Consider the following 25,986-nt stretch of genomic DNA (forward strand, 5'->3'; position numbering starts at 1 on the left):
CTACTTAATTAGATCACAAAGCTCTTCTAAATTTCATCTCATCTCCAAAGCCTCTGAATATATTTCCCGGATGCATCATGACTTAAAAAGCATTTTTGTCCGCACTGACGCAGAATCCCTGTATTTTAAACCCATGATGTTCGCCAAGTCTAATACATGTTTCATATTAATGTTGTTATGAAACCGGAGAACCGAGTGTGATACCATCCAGATACAAAAAAAAGAAGAAGAAGTACGTATCCTCTCTATTCATAATACATTTGAGATTGAGTTTATGAACTTAGGGAAATCCTGTTCCAGTCTTTCCGTGGCAGGGAACATTATGTTTCGCCCGCTGCCCTCAGACTCACTCATAAGGAAGTAATATCTCCTCAGAGGACCTCAAAAGAATACACTCTCTTTGGCAAATTAGCTCTTTGATCATCGACCCATTGTTTTCCAGAAGAAGACAGGTTTCCCAATGTGCGTGTGTTCAGAATTTCCTCTTTTACCAGCTCTGAGATGGTGCCGGGGGCTTAAATCTTGTCCTTTGAACACAAAAGTTGCCGTAAACGACCAAACGCAACCGCGGGCTAAACGGACACTAAAGCTGTTGTTGTCAAAACTCATTACTGCCTCTTGGTGCTGACAGAAATGTGTCCATAGCGATGAGAATCAAAAAACTGTCAAGCACAAAAAACCCTGGCAGCAAACGGCTGTTCAGATTCGTATTTGTGGTTCCTAATTAAAAATCTAAATGTTGCCAATTTGAAATGCAGTGCTTATTCTAAGGCGTTCTACTTCGAGTACTGGTACAGCTGCTCGTGTTTAGACGTTTGCTTTGAAAATTTGACGACGTTCAGCTTCTTCCGGTAAATTTAAATGGTTTTTGCAGAACAACTAATTTAAAAGATATATTATTGTGGTGTCCTAAATATTGTAAAGGCACTAGTATCAAACCTTTCTGAATATTCTCATGACATTATCATAAAATATATTTGCATTTTATATCAGTATTTGGTTATACCAGCATTAGTTCCATAAAAATTCAACCACAGTTTGCAGGACGAGGTCAACTTTTATTAATTTCTATCTTTGAGGGTCCTTGTCACAGATGAATACATCATGCATCATCTTTCTCTCCGTCTGCATATGCCTCACATTCTGGGGGAAATGCTGAGCAGAAAATGGGCACAAAAAACATGGGCTTATATAACGACATAATAAAATAAACCACAGAAAACCAAAACAATAAATAAAAAGGCTCTGTTGGCTCCTGAATGAATATGAAACAATTGGCTCAGATACATGTTACCACCGGCTCAGTAAACTGGATAGGATGGTTATGATTTACATGAGCCCTGTTCAGGTGCTAACACCTTGTGATGAGTGTTGGTGTTTATTGTTAAAGTGTAAAGTGAGCGCAGGTCAGCAGGAGTGTGGAGGAGGAGGGAGGAGGGAGGAAGCTCAGACAGAGACTCAAACCAACTGCAGCTTCTGCTCCGATCCCGAAACAGCGGCGCTAATCATTTTGGCTTAGCGGTCCATAGGGCACAGTTTCTGTTGCCACTGGTCGACATTTACCGCGTCGAGGGGGCGGGGCCAGAGTGTGGGAGTGTAAACTCAGCAGAGGTCACGAGATGAGGAAGCGACACAACTCAATCAAATACACAGACAGACCAGCTGAGAGTCTGGTGCATCGGAGACGCTCTGCACAGATTTTTGGTCGCAGGTGTCGTCATCTGCATTGAATGTAATGAACACTAGTTAAGTTCAAGAGATCAGTATTCACTACATTCAAACACTGTACGTCTTATTGGATATTCCATGTGTATCTCATTATTAATCCAAGGTTTTAGTATCGCTTCGTGGGCCAGAACCCAGAGGAACGTTCTTCACTGCACTGTTAAAATAGGAATGACCACAGGCGTAGCCAGGACTCTATAGGGACAAGCTGTGGTGTTTTTAGTGTGTTAGCTGGTGGCTACTAAGCAGCCAGATGGCCTTATATGGATCTATAGGAGGCTGTTTGCAAGACACCAGAGGAAGACATTAGATAGTGGAAAAGGACACATGAAAGGCAGGAGGATAACAGGGGGGAAGGCGCTGGGAAAGCAGGAGATAAGAAGGGAGAGAGCCCAGGAGAGCACAAGTCAAATGAAACGATACGAAAAATATGAAGAGCTGAAAGGATGCAGCGATGAGAGCAAGAAAGCACCGAGGAAGGACGTGACAGGGAAAGAGAGAGAGCGGAGCGGGGGGGGGGGCGGCAAGCACAGTCACATAGAAAAACCTCGGAATCATCACGATCTCCGTTACAAATGCTTTGGTTTTGTCAGGTTTGCAGAAGCAAACACACGTACACTGTAAGATAATCCATTAATCACATTGAAAAACACTATTTCAATTCATACATCGTTTCATACAGGATTCTGCCACCCTTGCTTTAGTAGGGAGACCTATTTATACTCCAAACAAGCACATTGATCTCTGGTCGGCGGTGCTCTGCTACCTGGTATACATATGAACTACCTAGCGCCTGAACATGGTGTTCATTATGGACAGTCGATGAGAGGTGCAGAATTCTAATTACCCACATAAATAACAAGACTAAGCGTCTGCAGCCGTACGAGCGAGTCCAGCGAAAACCGAGATGCTGACATCGGCAGGTAAAATGTTTACCATGCACTTAATATAAAGAACAGCTGGGGTTGGATGTAAATGTTATTAGCTTTGCTGCTATTTGTTCATAAACTTCATGGAGACCAGATAAAATTTTAGTTGCTGCCCAAAAAAATCTGCCTGAGGACGACACAAATGTCCGCAGCCAATTCCATATGAGCTCCAGGTTTTTTTTACCATCATTTTTGAAATTGAAATCCCCCAACTCTGCAGTCCTCATGCAGGTACTACCCTCTACAGGAGGGGATTCCACCCCAGACTCTCCATTATGACTCTGCTGGTCCACACACAGCCATTTGATTCTTTCTTTCTCATCTTTCAATGGAGTGGTGCCGTGTGACCTGCACCCATTGGACAGAACTTAATGTCAATCACAAGGAATCCATGCAATAAACGGGACCAGAGTTTACAAATTGAACATCGTGCTGTATCGACAAAGACTTGAAACTAGTGATCGTTTACATTCTTGACAAGTAATTTTCTAATAAACATTTATAGAAACTGACTTAATTTAATCCCTTCTCCAGACCTGACACAATCCCCAAGTATTTTTCAGGCTTTGCCCGACCACACCCCCTGTGAAGAGTGGACCTGCCTTCTTCAACCTGGCTCAAGAAGAGGGAACTCCTTTCACAAGATTTTCACACACACACACACACACACACACACTGAATTTCTCACATAGACTCATCCAGCAGTTTAGGATCCACAGTCCATCCAGAGGAAACAAATGCTGTAATTTAACAGTGCTGCAGTAAATCCTGCCTTCATTAACGTTTTAATCATTTTAATATTGAATTTGTTTTAGAGAAGGATTAATTCAACTGGATGATTGTTTTGGAGAGTGCCGTGTCTGGGGCTGTTGAGTTGTATTTAATTTTACAGTGAAGTTTTTCTGCTAATGATATAAATGGGGTGAACAAAATATTAGAATTAAGAAGGTTATTAAATCCTGAAAACAGGACACTTTTGTCTGTTTCAGATTGAGAGAGTCTTGGAGATGGGGTGAGGAGTTCAGACATCCGAGGGGGGAGCTCGGAGTGGAACCGCTGCTCCTTACAGGGGGAGCAGTTGTCGCTCTTCTAATGCGGATGCCTCCTGGGCGCCTTCAATTGGAGGTTTACCAGGAACGCCCAACTGGGAGCGGACCCATGGGTAGATGCAGAACTCGCTGAAGGGACTACATATCCCATCTGGCCTGGGAACGGTTGGGATCCCTGAGGAGGAGCTGGGAAGTGTGGCAGGGGAGGGGGATGTGCGGAATATCCTACTTATAGCTGGCTGCCTATGTGCTTCGATCTTAAAACCCCACTGTGTAACTGGATCTTGGACTTCCTGACGAGCAGACCCCAGGTGGTGAGAATGGGCAACCGCACATCCTCCTCACTGACCCTGAGCACCGGGGCCCCTTAGCCCCCTCCTGTACTCCCTGTACACGCAGGACTGTGTAGCAACACACAGTTCTAACATCATCCTCAAATTTGCAGACGACACCACCATCATGGGCCTCATCTCTAACAACGATGAGACCGCCTATAGAGATGAGGTCAGGGGCTTGGTAACATGGTGCCAAGAGAACAACCTGTTCCTAGATGTCTGCAAGAGCAAGGAGATGATCGTGGACTTCAGGAAGCTGCAGAGGGGGGGTCACAATCCCATACACATCGATGGAGCTTTGGTGGAAAGAGTCTCCGAGTTCAATTTCCTCGGTGTGTTCATCACGGATGCTGCTTCTTTTTGCAATCTGCTGCTTCATTTTGACATGTTGCTGCTTCGTTCTGCTATAGGTTATGTTATATGTTATATGTTATATAGTATGTCATTTTTTTAAATTTTGTAAAAAGCCTGTCTACTGCGTAGATGTTGCCTGTCATGTCACAAGAATTTCACTGCTCCGATGACACTGTCATTGGTGCATGTGACAATAAACTTTGATTTGATTTGATTTGATTTGATCTCCAAACAGTGGAGGACAATGGATGGATGTTTAAATTAAAAAGGAGGCACGCGCTTCATGATTCAGAGGTTTGTTCAAACAGATTTTCACTGACACTTATTATCATGTTTTTCACATTTAAAAGCTTAATTGAATACTGATGCTAAAGAGGATCCAAGAGATATAGATATTCTCACTACTCAGGAAATGATGAGATAAAACTGAGTGAAATCCCGGGATAACAAACAGGGGACAAAACATATTTCCAACCATCTCTGTTGCTATCAGAGGCCACAAGTGGAAACTGACCGAGGGTCAGAGGAGTAGGTTGTTTACTGAAAGGCATTTGTTGGCAATGAAACCTTTGAGCAGTGACCTGCTGCTGCCAAAGTGCTTTAACAGAAATTGCATAGTCCTGCTTAGCCAGGGAATTCACACTTCTTTCCTGCTGCAGCAGCAGAAAAGACAGATTTGGCCGGTCCAGACAGAAAAAGAACAAGGGTTATAAGATTATTAAGCAACCAATCACAGCAGTAGCAGACAGGACTGTGGCTATGACTCTGCTTAGGACACAGTGTGTGCGTGAGGATGTGTGCACCTACCTGACCAGTGTCCAGTGGTGGCCCCGGCGCGGTCGGTGCACGTGTTACTGACGGGAAGGAAGACCGTCTCCCAGCCGCCGGGGGCGTAGCGCCAGTTGTGGGACTCGAGGATGAGCGTGCGCTGGGTGCCATAAGCGATCATGAAGCAGTAGACGACGTGGTGGAGCTGGCAGCCATAACCACAGCCCTTATTGATGTTACACACCAGCTTTCTCGCCTTACTGCAGTCGGGGGGGTTCTGGGAGGAGGAGAGCAAAACCGTGTTTCAACATTCTTTCTTATTGCTTGACCTTCGTCTCGAATCTCTCGAAGCCCTGCTCCCTGACTTGTAATAACTCACGGCAGATATTGTTTTCTTTGTTCCCTTCGCCTGTCTGTCTCATTCTCCACTTCACTCTAATTTTATGTAGCCTGGTTCAATCCTGTTCTCCGTTTCTCTCTGTACCTGCAACTCTCTCTCTCCCTGGGATGCACTTGCAACTTCTTCTCCTAGATTTTATATTAACAAGCGTTGTCTGTGTTTATTTCGCCATTGTTATCCAGACACTATAAAAATGAACTGTACCTCTTTACAAGACTCCCGCACAGCATTGTGTCACTGTGCCCAGCTGTTTTACGAATGTACATATCTATAGCCACTTTTTAAAGATTGAACAATCTATAATAACATTTCTTGTTGCTCTTGCCCTCATTACTCTTCACTGCCGCTGTTCATTCCTGTCTTTTGCTAACACTCATTCTCATTATTTTTTCCTTTTCCCCCTCACTTTCTCTCCACCGCCTTCTTTCAACCATTTCATCCCATAAATTAGTTTCGATATCATACAAAGTCTGAGGGGATGAATACCAATTGAGAGACGCTGGAGGAAGAACAAGGCTTTCTCTTTTTTTTGGCATAAAACAAACAAAAAAAAAGAGAAAAGAAGTGGGAACCAGCAGAGTGACACACGCTGGGTTGTCGATGAGTTGCCGGGCGGATTGCGATTCGCTCTGCAGCCAGTCTGAGTGACTCCGCAACGCTCGTGCCAACCAGCTTCCTAAACAGCAATTACCAGATGATGGGAGTGTTTTCCTCATTAGGGTGCTGCAGCTGTGGATGGTTCACAGTAATCAGGCCGCCCGGCACCCACCGGTGAGCGCTGCCTATCTCACACGAGCAGGAGAGGAAGGAAGAGAGGAGGAGGAAAGGCGAGGGAAGGCAAGGAAAGTGAGGAGGAAAGAGAGGAGAGGATAAAGACCCGCAGAGGAAATGAAAAAGAGGCTGTGGAGCGGGGCGATGAGAGGAAACATGAGGAGAAAAAGAAAGAAGAGAGGCGACTAGATGAGGGGGGAGGAAAGAAAAACAAAAGGATTTAGGGAAGGAGATGAGAGGAGAGGAAACTAAAATGAGAGAGGAGGGGATATGAGAGGAGAGGAGATTGATAGAAGAGAGGAGAAGAGCAGAGGTGTCAAGTAACTTAAGTAGAAATGTTGGGTATCTATACTTTACTTGAGTATTTATTTTTCAGACGACTTTTTACTTCTACTTCTTACATTTTCACGCAAATATCTGTACTTTCTACTCCTTACATTTAAAAAATAGCCTCGTTACTCCTATTTAATTTTGGCTTGTTTTCATTCCGGTTTGTCATCGTTCAAAAACACACACAAAAAAAGGTAACACGACCTTGTTACGACTTTTACTTCCTCTACATAGTCATGTTTGATTATTGGTAGTGTTGAGTCCAAAGGTCTCTTCAAACAATATATGTATTTGCATTGTAATAATTTTCGATGGGCATATTTGCAGTTCAAACGGGTAGCCTAGTGCATCCCACATTTTTCAACATAACATTTTAATATAACATTATAGTCATAATGGCCTTTAGAAAAATGTGTTTTTTGGAGGAGGGGGGGTAGTGCACTATAGGCCCCTGAGACGCGGCTTAAGAGTTTGTCCTTAATGGAAAAAATGTTTCCCTTACATTACTTTTACTTTTATACTTTAAGTAGTTTTGAAACCAGTACGTTTACACTTTTACTTAAGTAAAAAGCTTGAAAAAAAAGTATTTTTAAACCCTAGTATCTATACTTCTACTTGAGTAATGAATGTGAATACTTTTGACACCTCTGGAGAAGAGAAGAGTTGACAGGAGAAAAAAGGAAAGGAGAGAGGAGAAGAAAGAAAAAGGAGAGGACATAGGAGAGGAGAGGAGAAAGAAGGGAAGGAGGAGATGTGCAGAAAAGTGATTACCACCACTGCTGTTGAAGAACATGAACAGAGACCAGCATCGAGGTGACAGAACAAGCCACACACAGCCTCACTACTGGCCCCATAGGTGTAAAAACCAACTTACTAAACTAATAATCTACAGTGGCACTCTGACAAAAGGGACCCGCGTACAAAGCTTGTTTTCTGTCAACAGAGTTTGGCTCCTGAACCACCGTGTCGGCATGAGATCGATGCAGGGTGCGAGCCGCGTGGCGTGGAGCCTGCTTCTGGATCCCGGGCTGGATAATGATGAGGCTGGAATGACTCAGAAGAGCCCAGAGAGCCTCGGTTCAAGGGTAATGACGGCAGACGCACGCACAAAGGCAGCCTCTGAGTGCCGCTCTGCACTGTGGGTTAAGTGCTGGTTTAAATGCTCTGCTTTTTTTTTGAGTGCGACACATATAGGCAGCTGCAGGGAAATTCAGCCGAGAGAGAAAGAGCACAGTGATATTGTTTACGTGGGGAACAACTGGAAATGAAGAAGAGAATGTCAAGCTCGGGTAATTATCCACTGGGATGCCCGCACTCTTGAAGTCTCCACAACGTTTTGTGCAGGTACATTTCTGCTACTCTCCGTTGTAGATTTACAGTAAATCCAGCAGCTCATTATACATTTTTTGCCTTCTGAGTGAAAACAGTTATACAGTGCAGGACATCAAGTCCCACTTCTGCTCCAGAGCTGCTGCTGGCAATTTTTCTCTATAGCGGCCATTTAATATTTTGCATCCAGTAATTGCCTCTACTTGTGGTTGATTTCATTGTTGCTGGCTCAGTCTGCCTTTCCTGCAACTTTAGAATTTGCATTCACAGAAAAAGATGCATGCACGACAAACTGTCAATCCATCTGTATTTGATTGTGCTGTACCTTTTAAAGGATTATCAGCTAAACCGATGTTTGCTGCATGTCGTTAAGTTGTGTTTTCAACCCAGTCCGTTTTTTTTGTTTTATAGTAGGATTACGCAAAAAACTACTTAACGGATTTCCACAAAACAAGTTGGAAGGATGGGACATCTGCCAAGAAAGAAGTCATTAAAGGTTGGGGTGGATTCCAACAAAGTAAGACCCCCAGATCCACTTTCTTCATTATTTCAAGATGTTTATCAAGGCAATAATTAATTCATCTTGATGATGAAAACAATATCATGAATATGTAAGAGACCGATATCCATGGGTTTATTGGAGATCCAAATCAAGTCTGGATCTAGTGGATTTAATGGTTTCAGCTAAGACGGTAACAAATAGGGCAATAAACCTTTAACTCCCAATGTGGAGCTGAGATCCAGTGGATTCAGAAGGAAATCAAGAGTTCATATGCATCTTCAAAATGAACATGATAGATGCTGTGTGGAATATGGGGATTTGAATGGAACTTTAGGACCTGAGTTATCAAAACTTTGCCATAACCAATAGTAACCACCGTTACCAAAATCCACCAGGACTGAAGTGATACATCACTGACATAGCCCTTTTTAATTTGGTATGGGACACTAATCACATATCAAGCATTAATGGAGACACATGAGCATTCATTAAGAGTCACATTTGAGGCCATCTTATGATAATAGACAAATAATGACATTGCTTTTAGCCTTTTTGTGTCTGCCAGCTTCTGAATGAAAAACCTGGCAATTGAGTGATAAAAGCTCCAGCCACTGTGTCTCTCTGCCTGTTTGGTGCCTTGCAGGTAAACGTCGACTGGGTTTTTTAAGCTTTCTGAGTAGAGTGGAGACCAGACCAGATCAGCAAGCTCATGTTTATTCACTCTCGCAGATGGTTCTGGCACCCTGCCCACTCAGACAGACTTCCATCCATCCCCAGACATGTCGGGCCAATCACAGTCAATTATCTAAAATGGGCTGGGTTTGATGGAATGACTGACAGGGGCACCGCTGAAGCATTTCCGCTAACAAGCAAGAGGACTGTCGCTGATGTGGATTGGTCTATTGAAGCCATGGGGGGGGGAATGGCCAAAATCTGGTGGCAAAAACTCACTCACTGACATGTGCTACAACATCACAGCTCTTCACAGCACGCTGTTTACTGTTCACATCTTTCTGTCACGTTGTGTTTCATCGCTCCGATTGCTTGTAGAACTATTCCGATGTATCCAGCGGCAGTTTGATCAGCAACCGTTGATAACACCCCTTGGAAAAATCGAAAAAATGAACTGAAGTGTTCCAGAATCATTTGCAAATGCAGCCTGGTGTGCGGCTGCCAGGTGTCTGCTGCGACCAAACACTATGAGAGTGGGCTCAATCTGTAAAGCTGTAGCTAGAAAACAGAAACAAAGAGCTGAAAGACAGAATAAAGCTCTGTAAAGCCAAGAACAAGTGGCTGATTCTCCTCTTCGGGGGCAAATAAACATAGACTCTATTAATATCTAAAAATGTGAATAATTGCCATTTTAAAGTACAGATGTGTTGAGTGATAGGGATCTTATAGGTAGCATGTCCTACAAAAATCCATCAGAAGACGCCAACCATGTTCACTGAGTAATGAAAGTGGACAGATGGAGCAGACGCAGAGACGGACTTAGTTAAACCGGGAGTGAAGGGAGAGGCTGGTGCGGGTGGCAGAGACAGCAGGATACAGGGAGGAGTCTGTCTGTGTGTGTACATATAGATGTGTGAGTGAGTGTGTGTGACTGAGATAGTGTGAGACACACACAGAGCATTGCTTTTGCGTACAAGCATGTGCATCAATCAAGGGGCTGAGCGTGTGTGTGTTCGTGTGTGTGTGTGTGTGTGTGTGTGTGTGTGTGTGTGTGTGTGTGTTGCTTGCGTAGGTGTGGGCGAGTCCATGTGAGCAGGACGCTCTGTGTGTATGTGTGATGAATTAGTGATGGCAGCTGGTGGAGCGGTGTGATCCCTCAGCGGTGGTGACAGCAGCTGTTAGTGGTGCTGTCTCCGCCCAGCCAGACTGACTGGGTCCTCTTCATCAAACACACCGGCTCATTAAAGCTGCAGGGCCCGGTGCTGCGCCGCACTGCCCCACCCGAGAGCACCCGCAGCACCACAGCCGGGGAGGGGGGGGCTGCTGGGTGTGAGAGGAAGTGTTTCGGGGTCTCGGGTTGTGTATGTGGAGCTGTAAACATAGGTGCGTCCATTTAAGCCTGAGTAAGCAGGTACATGTGTGTTACAATCCCCCCCGATCCGTCATTTTCCCCGGTCTGCATTTGTGTTTTTCAAAATGTGTTTTCCACTAAACTGCTGACAGGCAACAAGAATCCTGCTGCTCAGATCCCACTGCTGGAGCCGTCTGCTGTCACAGCCCTCACCTGCTCCTCCTGGAAACTGATGCAGACAGTTATGGATGATGCAAATGAGACAAGCATGTGTGAGAGATGTCCTCTGTGACTCTGTGTGTGTGTGTGTGTGTGTGTGTGTGTGTGTGTGTGTGTGTGTGTGTGTGTGTGTGTGTGTGTGTGTGTGTGTGTGTGTGTGACAGAACATAGGGCCAGTTGGTGAAGCAGCAGGTGCGTCTGCAGTTACCTGTAGGTAGGTGATTCTGTTCTGGACCAGATCCGACAGGTCTTTAGCTTCCTTCACTCTCCACTCGCCCACTCCGTCCGCCTGGCTGAGGTAGTACAAGTCTGTCATGATGGACCTGCAGACACACATTTTCATACTTAAATGATTATGCAAGTTCACTTTTGAATAACCGGCTGAACATCAAGGGCCGAGTCGTAGTTTCCGCGTCTGCCAGTCTGATTTTGGTTTGGTCCTAGTGACATAAATGTCCTCATCCACCCGTGTCCCTGCACTGAATGTACTACATCACCTTTGCATCCTCCAGGTAGAAGAAAGTTTGGTCAACCCTAAACAGTGCGTGATACAAACTTTTTTGGCCTTGTGCGACTCTTATCTACAAAAATACTCCATCCTCTCCAGATGATTAATAAGTGCAGACACGGAGTGGCACCTCGCCAAAACGTTTTCCTCTGCCATCAGTGGGAAGTGAGACGCATTCCTTGTGAAATTTACAGACATTATTGTCGCGAAGACAAGAAGCAGCCGGGGGTCATATTCAAACAGCAAAATTATATTTCAGAGAGGTTGGGACTTAATAGCTTTTTTGCAAGGGAACGTTTTCGCAAACAAACATACCTCCCCACTCTCACATCACTTCTCCTCTGTTCTCATTAACAATGACAACGTCTGGCATAACTGTTCAGCTGTGAGGCAACACGTGTACATTCTTAAAAAACGATGAATAGCCTTGCGCTGTAGAGTGAAGCTTTCACTGTTCACATAGCAGCCATTCAGAAGGATGCAAATGGGAAGGATGGAGGTTTGTGGTTGTCATGCAAATACTGATTCGGAGAGAGTTCATAAACCGTTATATTTATCAACTGGAAGATCAGGAAGCGAAACCATCCACAGGTTTTCAGGCACACGTTCAATTTAAATACACACAGTTAAAAACAGAGACATTATAAACACTCTGGTTGGGTTAATTATGAGGAAGAGACAAATGTTTCTTTGACTATTGGTTCTGGAGGTAAAAATGTGTCTTCATACATCAGATCAATGTTGGTCTCTATGAACGGGTCAAAATGATATCCAGTGGGATCCAGATGTGAGTCAAAGTGAACTCATAATCATCACAGGAGCTGAAAATTAGTTTTTTTGACATGAGGCAACACTATGTATATTAGTACTAGTACTCGCATACCATGCTGTAAACAGATCAGGTCCAGTTTACATCCAGGACATGGTCAAACACTACACACCAGCACGTTCACTCCGCTCTGCTTCAGCTAAACGACTCGTTGCTCCTTCACTGCGAGCTAAACACTCATCAAAATCATGACTGTTTGCTGTCCTAGCTCCTAAATGGTGGAATGAGCTCCCACTCGACATCCGTACATCTGAAAGTTTACACATCTTCCGCCGAAAACTAAAAACACACCTCTTCCGACTGTACCTTGAATAAAAAAAAAACTAACCACTTTTGAAACTAACACTTTGGTAGCACTAAAATGGCACTTACTTATAGCACTTTGTAGTTTTGCTTTATTTCGAAGAAATTGTACTGTGTTGATTCTTGTTGTTCTTGGTTTGTACCCTCGGGGTTGAATGCACTTATTGTAAGTCGCTTTGGATAAAAGCGTCAGCTAAATGAAATGTAATGTAATGTTATGTAATATTTAACTGAGCAACAGCGCCCCCATGGTGCTGCTGCAGGTCTGTTGTTTTAGATACATTTATACAGGCTGGGTTAAGGTTGGATTTTCCAGAGGTCCTTTTCTGATGGGTGCCAAAATCCCTATGAGGACCTGTAATCTCTGGCTGTGCAAGAGCATCACAACCACAGCAACGTAATCAACAGGATTGCTACACATCAATAACTGGATTAGGCAAAAAAAAAACACTCCCACTAGCCGCTCTAAAAAACAGCTTCTCAACTGAACCTCTAGGAATCCACTAAATCTTATAGTAGCTCATATATCCTGCGACAGAAGAGTTTATCAATATGGCCCACGCCTGCTTGGATATGCAGATTAATTATGTTCTTGACCAAGTGATCATGCATATTTTATATATCTTGCGTTACATATCTGCAGCTCCGGTCTGTGACACTATTTCTGTCCAGACAGGAAGCTTATCTTCGAATCAGGGCAGACGTCTCCTGCCCTACAGCACAACTTCAGCCTCTGTGGCTGCCTTCCACAGAGATTTTCCTCAACACAAATTATTGGTACGTTTCAGAAAACCTCTAAATCATGTGATTTGTGTCCTCCTGCAGATAGAGAGTGAAGGCAACCCCCTGGACTACAAACACGTGTGATAAGAACATCCACTTGACAGCATATACAGTGTGACGTGTGTTAAACATTGACAAGTCTCCACTTTCAGGATATTTATAGACAAAAAGTGTTGTTTTTTTTGTTATGCCGACATACAACAACATCTTTCTGGCTGTTGAGCCCTTTTTAAGAAATCCGCAATCTTCATGCCTCTGACAGCGAATCTGTTTACGTGACACACTCTGCCAAATACTGTGGCCATCCACTTAAAAACAAGCCCAAGAGCTCTGATATTTGCAGCTAAGGGCAGATGCAAAACAAATCACACACTCACACATGCACTTATGCAAGCTTAATTTATTGCTCACTCCTTTGACCCAAATCAGTCACATCCAGTGTGACTTCTTAAGCATATATAAAGTAGTGCATGCAAAGATACACATCCAAAGCAGACAGATACACCACGGCCCGTTTCAGCAGGGCAGCATTGGCAGATAGCCCCTTCCTCGACAAGTAACACGGTATTATTACTCAATTTCCTGGTCTGAAGCTGGAACCGCAGTGTGTGATGGATGTCAAACTCTCCTCCAGTGGCACACAGGGGAGCCATCACCGGCCCTCTGTGGGAAGGAGAAGCAAACCTGGCCGGCCGCAAAACTTAACAACAGCAGAGCCCTGAGGGGATTTGGCAGCAAGACATGGGAACACCACACATCTATGACGTACCGCATATGTATAAGAGGTGTTCTCTTGTGTGCATGTAAATAATGTGCGGTCTTCCCCCAGCGCTTGTGATTGTCTCTAACTGATGTTGAGGCTGCAGCCGCTGGGCTTGGCAGCCGAGCGCAGGAGATCCAAGTATTGATGTTGCGCCGATGGGAGAAGGTTTCGGGTTTAATTTACAGCGCGAGTATCACCAGGCGTATTGTAAGACAAAAGATGGGCAACAGGGAAGAAAGACTAGATGTGGGTTTTGCCCGTTTATAGCCCTATGATGTGCAGTTGAATGACACAACATAATGATGCATTTGGTAAACACCCATCCAGTTTGAAACTGAGCCCCTAACGTGGGTTTTGTGGCTTGCACGACATATGACACAATACTTTCAGCCATATCGGATCGCCATTGTGTCCACCCTGTTAGATTACAGTTATAAGATATATACTATAGTTTGACAGAAATAAATTTTCAGTATGGTCTGTCTTCTTCTAGCGTGTACTGTTTCATACACCTTACAAATACCTCATTATAATTATATAAAGCCAAAATCTATGGGTTTTGGTATCAAGCACCGACATGACAGCTCCACCCAAAAGTGCAGCCAAATCATCCTGATTGCCCCCTGGTGGTTGGCTACAGATAATAAATCATTATTATATTTTGAGTACATGTTTCCCACAGATGGTTTCTGTTACTTCAGTGTAGGTGTAATTACACTGATATTTTGGCTTCATTTTTGTACAGTGGGAGGAAGTGGAGATGCATCGTTCATCTTCATACAGAGACTATGATATCAAGACTCACTGTGGTATAGTTGTTTTTTTTTTACCTCAGTGTATGTTACTGGCAGAGTCGCATATAGAGATACATTCCCGTAGATGCAGCGGTGTTCATATCCTGCTTGCAATAAGTGTTCTGTTTTACTTTCATATCTGAATGAACTTTGACACGGTTTCACATCACCCGGCTATAAATATGTTGTGAAACCAACGGCTCCGGATAATGCACGCTTTTCCTTTAATGTGCTACATTTTTATTTTACTTGGGAAATCTTCTAGACAAGGGCCTTACCTCCTCCCTGAGCCGAATTTAAATGAAGGAGCGGTGCAGTTATTCGAGTCAAACATTTCATTGCTCTTTCCACCTCTGCCCCTATCTGTGCTGCCTCTCCCAGCCTTTGCCTGCAGCACATACAAAGAGATCTGAGGGGCTTAAAATGAAAGTGAAAGCATATAGAAGTCTGTGTGTGTGTGTGTGTGTGTACCTGGTGAGGACTCAGTCTTTGGTAAAGCTGCTTAGGGCAGAAAAGACTAAGACAATGGGCTGTGTAAACCACTTCACCGGGATTACAATGAACCACTTGGCCATATGACAACAGGCCTTTCTTCACTCAGCTCTGTGGAAGCCGGCCATCCAGATGACAGAGAGGGTGTGCCTGTGACCTTTGCCCTTTGTTTCTCAGCAACCAGCGCGACTGCTCCTTTCAAGTCCTGCCTCTGGCCAAAGTTCTAGTTTTGACCTTTGCCACCATCGGCAGGCTGTTAACTGTATCTTGTTAATGTTGCTTCAACACAAAGGAGGAAAGAGCCAATATTTGTTTTACAAGGATCCCGAGCTTAGGCAGAAGCAACAATAATATCCATAATTTTTCACTGACAGATTATTATTTAGTGTTTATAACAGGTAAAGTTCCGAAGCTGTGATTTGTTTGTTTTTGCTTGAAAGATTTACTTCGAAGATTAATCAACACTTTAATTATTTTTCTTGGGCTGGGCTTTCTGTGATTTGTTTGTTCTTTACAAATAGGTGAGGTTATGTGGTTGACTGTGCAACTTTAAACGTTGGCTTTTGTATAGACTAAACAGGGCAGGATATCCCATTATTGAAGTAATGCTTAAAGTACTGTGGTAATGTTAATTGTTTAATCCTGCATATTAAGTCCCATTGAAACTCACTGACTCGTACATTCTCACTTTCACACCTCCGGAGAGTAAGTGTGGACAATGAGAATAAACTCTGACAGAAACACAGTCAGTTACTGGGAGATGATGTGTTATTCACTAAAGCACTGCCCCATTTATGACTTGTATTTCTTCACCGTCAACTTTTCCATGGATCTACTGGTTTCCCAATTATCTTTTTGGAACATTTGAGCTTCCTTTTCCTTTTTTTAACATTTTCTGCCCACCTCTCCTGGTGTCCCAGGTCCTGCAGGAGTGTGTCGGCGTACTTCTGCCTCTCGCCGGGCTCGACGGTGGTCAGTTTCTTCACCTCGCTGCGTACAAAGTACCAGAACTCCTTCATGCCGTTCTCCACTCTTCTCCGCAGCTCCTCCTGAGTGGGGCCGGGGCCTGCGGCGGAGGTAAGAGAGAACAGCTCACAACAAAACACAACATAACAAAGATACACAGCTGGTGTGACATTTGAGGCACGAGTACGATCCAAAACAATGAATCAATGACGGTGACCTCACAGCACCTCCTTGGGAATACATCCGGGAGGAAGAGGGGAGTGGCAGAGGCCAACAGGTGTAAATAGGCTAAAGGCCCAAAGCATGGTTTCATTTTTAACCAACCGTGAAAATGTTTATTTTCATCCTTTGTCCTTGGGTGTTGCTTTGACCCAATTAAAGACAACTTGATCACGGTGTTTGTGTCTCATCTCTCTCTCTCTCATGTTTTACCCTAACAAGGTTTCAACAACAGGAAAGAACTCTACACTCCACCCCAGCAAAACAATGTTGAGTAACCCACATGGAAGCACAGCTGCCTGCTCTGGTTTCTGCTAAGAGAAATGAAAAAAGAAAAAAAGAAAATAGAGGGAGGGGAAACAGCCTGGAGCAGGAGAAAGAGGTGGTGGAGAAGGAAAAAAAAAATCACTGTTTTTTTAACCTTCCTATCTCACACTCGCTCTTGGCTCCCTCCCTTGGTGGAAAAAGCTGGAGGGTATTTTTAGCATTTTCTTCCCCTGCAGCAAGATGGAAAGGCTGACCCTGTGCTGCCCTCCACGCTCACATGTCCTTCTTTATTTCGTTTTTCTGTCCGACTCTTTTCTCTCCTCCCTCCCTCCCGCTCTCCCTATTTGCCGTTGGGGCATTCATACTGCTTCCACTTCATTCACACATTTTCCCCACTCACCTGACAGCTCTCGTGAACCTTTGACTGCCGCTTAGAGCAGCAAATATACACATAACCCTGAACGTCCGACAGCACATCTCATCGCTGCTGAGCCACAGCAGGTTTAACACTGGACAAGACTGAGATTCTCGCTGCAGGCAAAAGCTCAATAGAGCCATCGACTGGTTTCCTACCATAAAAAAATGTAGAGCCCCAACACCTTCAAAATCGATGCTTTCATATTTCCAAGCACTGTGCCAAATCCTTCCCACAAACCTTTGAGGTGGCCCTGCCCTGCTTACCGTCACCAGTGAGCTTCTGGAAGCTGTGGATCTTCTCTTTGGCTCTGGTTAGCTGGTCCTCCAGAGAGCGAAGTCTCCCGGCGGCCAGGGACCCGGCTTCCGCCTGACCCTCTGGTATCCTGGGGGAGAAAGACACAGGCAGAGGTTGTGGTGACTGAGCATGGGAGCGTGTCTGAATTGATCGTCAGAGGAGAAAATATCAAAGAAATATTCTTTTTTTTAAAAACCTTCAGCTGAAATAGTAAAGCTGTATACGAATAAATGTAATTGATGACAATTTAACAATGCTTACTCAGTGAAAAAGCTGTCAAGTTGGGTTTTGATAACAAAACACAATATATTCATAATGATGTCACACAGCAAAGCAGCAAATCCTAAACTCTGACCAGATGTTTGTCGTCAACTCCTGAATTTCTTCAAATAATAATCTTAAAAAAGTAATTAAAATTGCTGTCACTCATGAAGTAAACACCACTCACCTAACGTTAAAGTTACTGGACCCTCACAAACACCTTGCATCATGTGATTATTCAACCTCAATACATACTAGACGAAGATTAATCTCTGCAATCTTCGCAAACCCCCAGTTTTTGCATTTTTCATTTTGGTGTGGCAGCGTCGTGGATGAATTATCTTGTGACAGGCACCATTCAAATAGACCACATAATATAGACTTCAATATTAACCTTCCCGAACACTGACTGGATGCACACCACTGGCTGTAATTAGTTTTTGCTCATGATTTGCAATCTGAAAAATGAAAACAGGCTTACTGTTTTGCAAATATTGTGAAATTCCTCCTACACCATCAAAATTAAATCTGTCTCCCCATAAATCTGGGGAGAAATACTGCGGGCCACACGTTTGCAGCATTCCGCTTCTTTTACTCGTCTCTTTTTAGACGTTAACGAGGTGCAGGAGTTCTGAGAAGAAGAGAGAATGTTTACGAGACTCGTGAGATCCATGCTGGCCCTCATGTGGGCTCATGCGGGTCTCATCTGGAGTCAAATAGTTGCAGTGAACATGCAGCTGTGAAGGCGTCTTTTAGTGTTCACCACTGAAAAGTCTACTTCATTTGCTAAGACACCACAGTGCTGCCTCCTGGAGCTCTGTCCTGGTTTATTTATTTTCAGCTCAAGATCATGGACGGCCGCATTACATCATTGTACAAACAACCAAGCACTGCATCCTTCGTCAATATCCACTGAACAGTCTGTATAGAAGAAGGAAGAAATCAAAGCCAACGAAAAGGAATCGAGTGGTACAAACTTTATACAGCCCATAGAGGTACTGCTAACTTTTCTACATGTTAAAAATTTGAGTTATTTTGTACAAAAACCATACAAAGGGTAATAATAACTTATAAATAGCAAGAAACAGACTCGTACATTAAATCTATTCATGTGCAGTAAATAGATTAACTTTAATTTGTTACTTCACTTCGACCATTTAGAAGAAGCTCAAATGGAAATCCCCTCTGATTACTGCATTAATGCTGCAGTGGCCATGGTGGCCTCTTCCTTCTACGATGTGTGACGAGGAGGGACTGAAGGAACAAACAAAGATCCCAGACAATGGATCATTCACAGGGCTCCTTGTCACAGAGCCACAGTACAACTCATTCCTGAAGCTCTCTGTGGCTGTTTCTGGATTGAATGGGAACATGAATGACTCATGGTCCGAGGTCAAAAGCTTGATACTGGTTTGGTTTCGTAAATATACAGCTGATTTCTGTGTAGCTTTCCTGTTCATTAAATGCACTCTACTCTAATGCAATACGCCATCCTTTAAGGATTGATTCAAACAAATCTATTTATTATTGTATATTTTCAGGTTTTTTTTGCCAACTTTGGCTCCGTGATAAATAGATATGAGAGCTGTGAATAAGCATTTTCACACCACTGTGTAGTAACTGCTGAGTGCATGTCATGAAAACCCAAACGAGCAATCGCTCAGGCACAGAACACAGAGTTCAGATCCGCCAAGGAGAGAAAAAGAAGCTGCCACTGACATTGTGCTATATCAGTTCCTCTACATATAACTATTAAAAATGGAAAATGTTTGAATGCACAGGGGCATTGGTGGAGTGCTGCAAAGGCCATGTTAATGAGTAATCAAGGCATGCAAACTCAATTTGCTCCCTGAGTGAAGAACATCAGTCGCTGGCAGGCATAAAGATGAGACTTTTAAAGTTGCAGCAGCCCTTCCTGCTGCACAACTCCCCCTTTAGTGCTCAAGCCCCGGTTACTCCGAAGTCCCGGCCTCTCACATCACTGAGCACTAACTGAGCGTTGTGCTTCAAAGCCATGGAAATAACTGAGGAGGAAAGGGAGGATTTTTTAATTCTTCACATTATGTAACCGTGTGATGGACAAGGATAAACCTTTCCTTACCTCCGAGGCCTCACGGATATTTATATGAATGTCTTAAACTCACGCTTGTTTCCTTTGTGAAATCCGTGGTGCTCCCGTTTCAGCTGCATGACACAGATCTTTGGAAATTAGACCCAGGTGCTTTTCCACTGCGAGAATCAACTCTACTCTCTATACTCACCACTAGGTCTGTTTAAACAATATTCAACGGGATCCCCCAAAAGGCCACACCCTAATGTGCTAGTTACACCACGCCACAGGAAGTAGGACTATTTCCTCAGTGACATCATTTCCCAGGGGTCTTAAGTGCTGCTAAACTTGTCATATATAACGCAGCCTGATGACTCCCTTGAGCAAGGCAAAAGAAATAGGGCAGGGCAGCACAGGCTGAGGAGCAGAGCTGTGGCACAGAGGTTAGCTAACATAATCTGCTGAGACACAAAACACAAGCATCCTGAACCAAGATATATGCAGATATAAAATATATCCAAACAATCAGTGGCATCAAACCCAGACACACACAAACACACACAGGAAGGAGGAAAACACCATACACAAATGATTCCTGGCGTTATCTCTAGAGGATCCGCAGCGGAGACTAGACGCGGCGGCAGCTGGATTCAACAGCGTCTTAATCAAACGTTACCGAGAGGTAACAGATGAGGAAAAACTCTGACTCTGGGGGAGGCAGGGGGGAGATACTGCAGCGTGAAAGACAAACTATGAAAGCAGAGGGGGGTGATGAGACCCACCGGCACTACGCAGCGAGTCGGAAAGCAGGTGAGGTTTAGCATGTAACCCAGTTTCCTCTGAAATGCAGCCCCAGCTGTCGCTTCATTGGCTCCCGCCCCTGCACCCAGTCACCGTGAAGTTCACAGGGTGATCAGAGCCCGGGCGGAGCAGACGGAACGGGGGGGGGGGCCTAGGTGGCACTGCGACGCATGCATATTTCCGTGGGAAGATTGAATATACTGTGGTCGACTTCAAAAGGAAAGACCCATGTGCTGGGCTGGGGAAACCATACATATGGATGCCAATGTGAAATGTTCTGGGAGGTGTAAGATGAAAGAAGAGCACATGAACACAATTTGACTTTAGATTAAGGGGTAACTTTGATTTGCTATTCCTGCGTATGTGCGCATACGTGCATCTCTACACTGTGATGCATCAAAGACTTGACTGATATGTTTCAGCCATTTTCTGGGAACAGACTGTGTAGTGCAGCAAACCACTTGACTCCAATAAGTCAAGCTAGTAAACCACAGGAATGTGGCAAGGGGAAGACACAAGCAAACACTACAAATTAGTGGAAAAGACTCAAATCACCATGAAAACGGAACGAAAATAGAAATAGGAACATTGCGGGGCCTGTATCAGTTGTATTATCATCTCTTGCTAAGGCAGATCATTCAGATACGGATTGAAGGCGAATCAAGGAACTGTTTTCACTTTCTTTAACATGGCAAGATTGAATTTTGAGAGAATTATGTGTGAATCTATTGATGAGTGTGGGCAATTTTGTGCAAATTCATATAAAAATCTGTGACAAGTCGATTTAAATGTGGTTTCATAGGGATTATAAACTTTCTCAGCCGCTTTTGGTAACAAATAGGACTGGAAACCTGTAACTTCATCCAACGTGTGTAGCTGAGAGATGTAATGTGGCCTTAGCTGTAAGGTTTATTTTAATTTAAGGCAACTGCAAGGCCTGGGTGGAAGCATGTTCTCTACTGAGTGCAATTCTAGTTGCATCTGTTGTGTTAGTGTGAATCTTTCTGCATTGCATGGAATCAGTTAGTCTCATCTGTAAGTCTCCTGCCTTACTGACTCAAACGGTACAGTTCCAAGGAAACGGATTCTGAATGGTGCATTCTTGCCTCACATGCTTTTGACACCAGATTAAGCCCTAGTTGTTATCATCATAGATCATAGATGTCCTGACAACAGATCCCACAATGGGGCTGGTGTGTGTTTATGTGTTTGCGTGTAATAGAAGACCTTCCCTTAACCGGCCTGAGTGCCGGCCAGGGCGATGGGAATTCAGGGGAGTGTGTTTGGTGGAGCTGTGAAAACCATAAGAGGATTAATGAGTCCTCTCACCTTACATACGAGTGAGAGAGTGGCTACTTCACATTCAAACTATACATCTGTTTCTACAGTTTACATTTAGATTTCCATGCAACTGGAAAGAGGAGAAACCAAATGAGTTTGACATATGCAAAAAGAGCCATGTGTAGATTTTAATGAGCTAATGTTGCTAGAAGCAAACCATAAAACACACAAGGGCACAGAGGAGAGTAATTGAGGTCTAATGGTCAATGGCCTGCTCCATTAAAAGACAATTCTACTGGAGCAAAGAAAAGTATCTGCATCAATCTTGCCCTCCTCTCTGTCTGACCGTGAACCTGGTCATGTGGTACTGCGCGTGCAAGTCATTCTTTGCATTAGCGTGCAGCGAACTTAACACCATTTACTGCAACAGGTCAACTTAAACAGACGCAATCAATTCGTGATCGCACACGAAAGTGTGCAACATTGCCTTATATCACCTAGTTTGTGATAGTATTGTACAACGCCAAACCTCTCATCATGCTGGCACTGAACTGAGAAGAGTAAGATATAAAACAGATGAGCGCCATGACTGTGGTCTCTGCAAATCTTCTTGCCCCCTGAGTCCTCATTTTCCATTTCCTCCTTGCTGCTCTTTACTTAGTTCAGTCCTCACGCCATCCATCATGCTCACCACCTCTTTGCCTCCCCTGCATTGCCCCCTCCCTCCCCCCCCTCCCTGTGTTGGCATGCCTGGGGGGATCGATCAGGTCCTCATCGCTCAGCCCAGCTGTCACTCTCGACCCTCGATCCCCCCCGATGTTGCACCATCCGGCTGGCACGTGTCATTGTCTCCGCAGCAGCCGTGGCTTCGTGCCCGAGGTGACTGACAGCTGTGGAGAGGGCGGAGCCAGACAGACTAGGCAAAGTCAACCTCGTGCTCACCTCTCATTAATGCCGCTGGGTGATTGGTAGGTTGGCACGGCGCCTGTCACTCAACACACTCACTAACGGCCTGAATCACTGAATCACTGGAGTGAATCCGCAGGCCAATCGGGTGATACTAATTTGAATCAATTCAATTTACAATTTGTGATCAATAAAATAGTCTCTACTGCAAAAACACTAACTTAGTTAAACCCGACTATAAACTATAAATCAGCCTCGTTGAAGTGGGTTTCTACTGCATAACATGCCGGCACAGAGGTGTAAGAATTTGAGTTTTAATGGTTTAAATCTCTGTGAGGCCGCTCATGAAAAATGAATGCATTAATGCAAAGGTTGGGGTCTCTAGGTGAAGCTTTTATTATCAAATGCCAGAGGGGTCATGCTCTTAGACCCGATCAGATTCTGCACAACGTGTAAATCGAGTTGGGCATGCATCGAGATGGTCGATCAGCGAGTTAGTGAGTTGTTACATAGTCAGTCAGTCTGTGACAACCTGCTGGCTGGAGTCTGGCTTGGCGCCGTGCCTCTGTCAGCATTTTGGTAGAGGGGGGAAAAGAGGAAGAGGAGGAGGGAGGTGAAGGAGGGGACTCGGAGAAGGCAACGAGCTGAGATGGGAGGGGCTATGGCACGAGTGATGGGCTCCTCCCCAACGACCTCTTTGCGTCTATTAGGGCTCCAATACAAGGATAAAGGACACTGCAGGTTCTCTCCGGGGTCTGTATCAGACAAACCGACCCCTTCTATGCCGATAGCTCATGAAGCTTAACCTCTGGTGCCAGTAGCCTTCTTTTTGACTTGGTGCGCCGAATCCCTAGCCGAAGGTTAGAGGAGGCGCTGCAGCACGGGCCCCATAAACAACTGCTGAGGCCTCGGTCCCAGATCAGCAAGCGAACTCATGAACAAGCAGCAAGCATGCAGTGTGTCGGGGACCCATCTGGACTCTGGTCAACTGAAAGCTGCACTTGTTCTTTATATGCCATGAATTCCACCTTTGTTTTTCTGCCAATTCTGAATAATTACAAAAGCAAGGGATTTAATCAGGGACCAGCTGTCTGAAGCAGCGTGTCCGTGTGTTTTTTTTATGTTTCTGTGCGCTGACGAGGGCCCTCGCATCAAAGTGAATCTGGATATCACAGAGGAGCAGCCGTGGCAACATCTGAAGCCTAAGTTCCCAGTTAATATGGCGCACACCAGGACACACTGCTGCAATCCCCGCACATGCATGCGTGCTCCGGGAGGCACGCGCCCGTGTTCAGACCCAGTGTTTAGTGTGTAAAGAGGAATGCCGTCAGTGTGTGGAGATAAGAGCAACACCATCTGTCTCTCCATTACACATAGCTTGATTGCGTGAAAGACACCTTGTGGTTAATGGGCTTGTTCAATGTGCTATTGTCTGCCAAAATAACGAGAGTGTGAGAGTCAATCCATCTGTCTGTCAAACGCAGCCTCTCTGACACTACTGATCAGCTTTTGATGAAACTTCGCAGCAGCATTTGTTTAACTGTACGTCACACAGAAGGAGCTAATTTAATCAGATGCTGATTACATTTTCAGAAAAACCAGCAGAAACAATCATCTCATTGCTACATTCTGACATTTGTGAAATTACTCTGATTGGACTAGCGGGGAGCTCGAGGCTGAATCTAATTGCTGGACTTTGCAAAAATCTAGGGGAGATGATGTATTGCACTACAGCTCTTTAAACTTTAACCAAACGCAGAAGGATACTGACCAGGAAAGCAAAAGGGGGGGTGCAGTACAGTTGTAGCTTGTGCAGTGATGAAAACGTTTTCTGAACTTTGACGAAACATCGTCCGAACCCGCAAATACAAATCAAACTTCAAAAGACTATTGTTCATGTAGTTACCTCTGTATGGATTTGGCACCAGTTATGAATAAAGAAGAGCACATAGAGTTTATATACATTCCACTACATTGCACTGGTTTCAAACACAGTGTTCCAATTAGTATTCAGGTTCACAAATCAAGGTAATATCCACACCAGCATATGATGATGTGTAACTAACTAGGGTTGCAAAATTCCGGGAATATTCAAAGTTGGAAACTTTCCATGGGAATTAACGGGAATTAACGGGAATAAACTGGAAATGTTGTGGGTAATTTATACTAACTGTATTTACCATGTCATATACAGACATAAATATAGACATTTTGTTGTGTCATAGGCTGATTTGAGCCCTGAGGAAACTTTGGGCACTTGACTATATGCTTCTGCATCTTTGTGTCATTCTTAACATAGGTCTTTGCACAGTATTTTTGCAAATGTACACAGCACACACAGTACACATATTTGCATAAAAATAGCCTTGTGGTGTAACACAGCATTTTTTGTTACCTGAGCGATTCGGCCATGCGCCGCAGGTCTTCATTCTGCTGCTTGAGCCGCTCCAGCTTGGCCAGGATCTTGGAGAGCTCCCGGCTGGACCGCTCCGGATGGTCGCTGTCCCTCACCAGGTGGCCGCCGATGTAGAAGAGGAGTGTGCCCCAGGCCAGCAGCACCAGGGTAATCCACCGCCATGACCCCGCCCAGGGCCGCATGGTTCAACCACGCCCGCCCTTGAAAAAGCCTCTTGGTGTGCCTGTCCACCCACCGACCCACCGGCCTGCGTGCCGGATGTGTGCACACACTCTGTGCCCCCCGTCACCACAAGTGCCCCGGCATCACCCTTGGCATCGGCATCTTTGCAGGGGGGCGGCGCTCAGTAAATGACGGATGAGAGGGAGATGCGTGCAATTGTGGCTCTGGAGTGTTTGATAAAAGGCAGATGGTGTTTCTCCAGAGATGAGCTAGTCCTTCCTGTGTGTGCTAAAGCATGGCTAACATGGTGAGAAGTCTGTGTTGTTCTCCCCTCCACCCAGCTCCGTGTGGACCCGGGTTTGTCCCACACCGTCTTGTTGTTGCCTTCCAGTCCCACAGGATTCTTTTAATGGTGTTGCATCCTGTTGAATCAAAGGAAGACATGGGAGGTTAGATGAGCTTATTGCACAACGTTTTGTCTCGTTCAAACAGCGGCAAATGAAATCCATTCGAGGGATAGGCCCGCAAGACGGTTTGACGATTACTACAAATCATGTGACGTGCCTCATAAAGTGCCACACAGAAAACGAGCACAGAGCAGGGCAGACAGAGCGACTGATACAGCCAAGATGCCACTGACTGGTCCTGACATAACCCTGTCTCAGCAGCCTACAGGATTGATCAGCATGACACTGCAATTTGCATTTACATAGTGACGTGTAGTCCCTGAGCTGTGCTG

General features: G+C 44.6%; 1 protein-coding gene across 1 annotated transcript in view; it reads right to left on the minus strand.

Annotated features, from left to right (window-relative positions):
• The window catches only part of fut8b (fucosyltransferase 8b (alpha (1,6) fucosyltransferase)), a 79,256-nt gene that overhangs the window by 11,760 nt on the left and 41,510 nt on the right, over positions 1–25,986 (minus strand). The window contains exons 2-6 of the mRNA XM_061091722.1: positions 25,065–25,669; positions 17,340–17,458; positions 16,110–16,272; positions 10,943–11,057; positions 5,200–5,437 (exon numbers count right to left, since the gene is read on the minus strand). Coding sequence (XP_060947705.1) covers positions 5,200–5,437; positions 10,943–11,057; positions 16,110–16,272; positions 17,340–17,458; positions 25,065–25,267 — 838 coding nt within the window. The 5' untranslated portion in view covers positions 25,268–25,669. The remainder of the gene's footprint in view (positions 1–5,199; positions 5,438–10,942; positions 11,058–16,109; positions 16,273–17,339; positions 17,459–25,064; positions 25,670–25,986) is intronic.

The sequence above is a fragment of the Limanda limanda genome, chromosome 18 (genome assembly GCF_963576545.1).
Source record: "Limanda limanda chromosome 18, fLimLim1.1, whole genome shotgun sequence".
NCBI lineage: Eukaryota > Metazoa > Chordata > Actinopteri > Pleuronectiformes > Pleuronectidae > Limanda > Limanda limanda.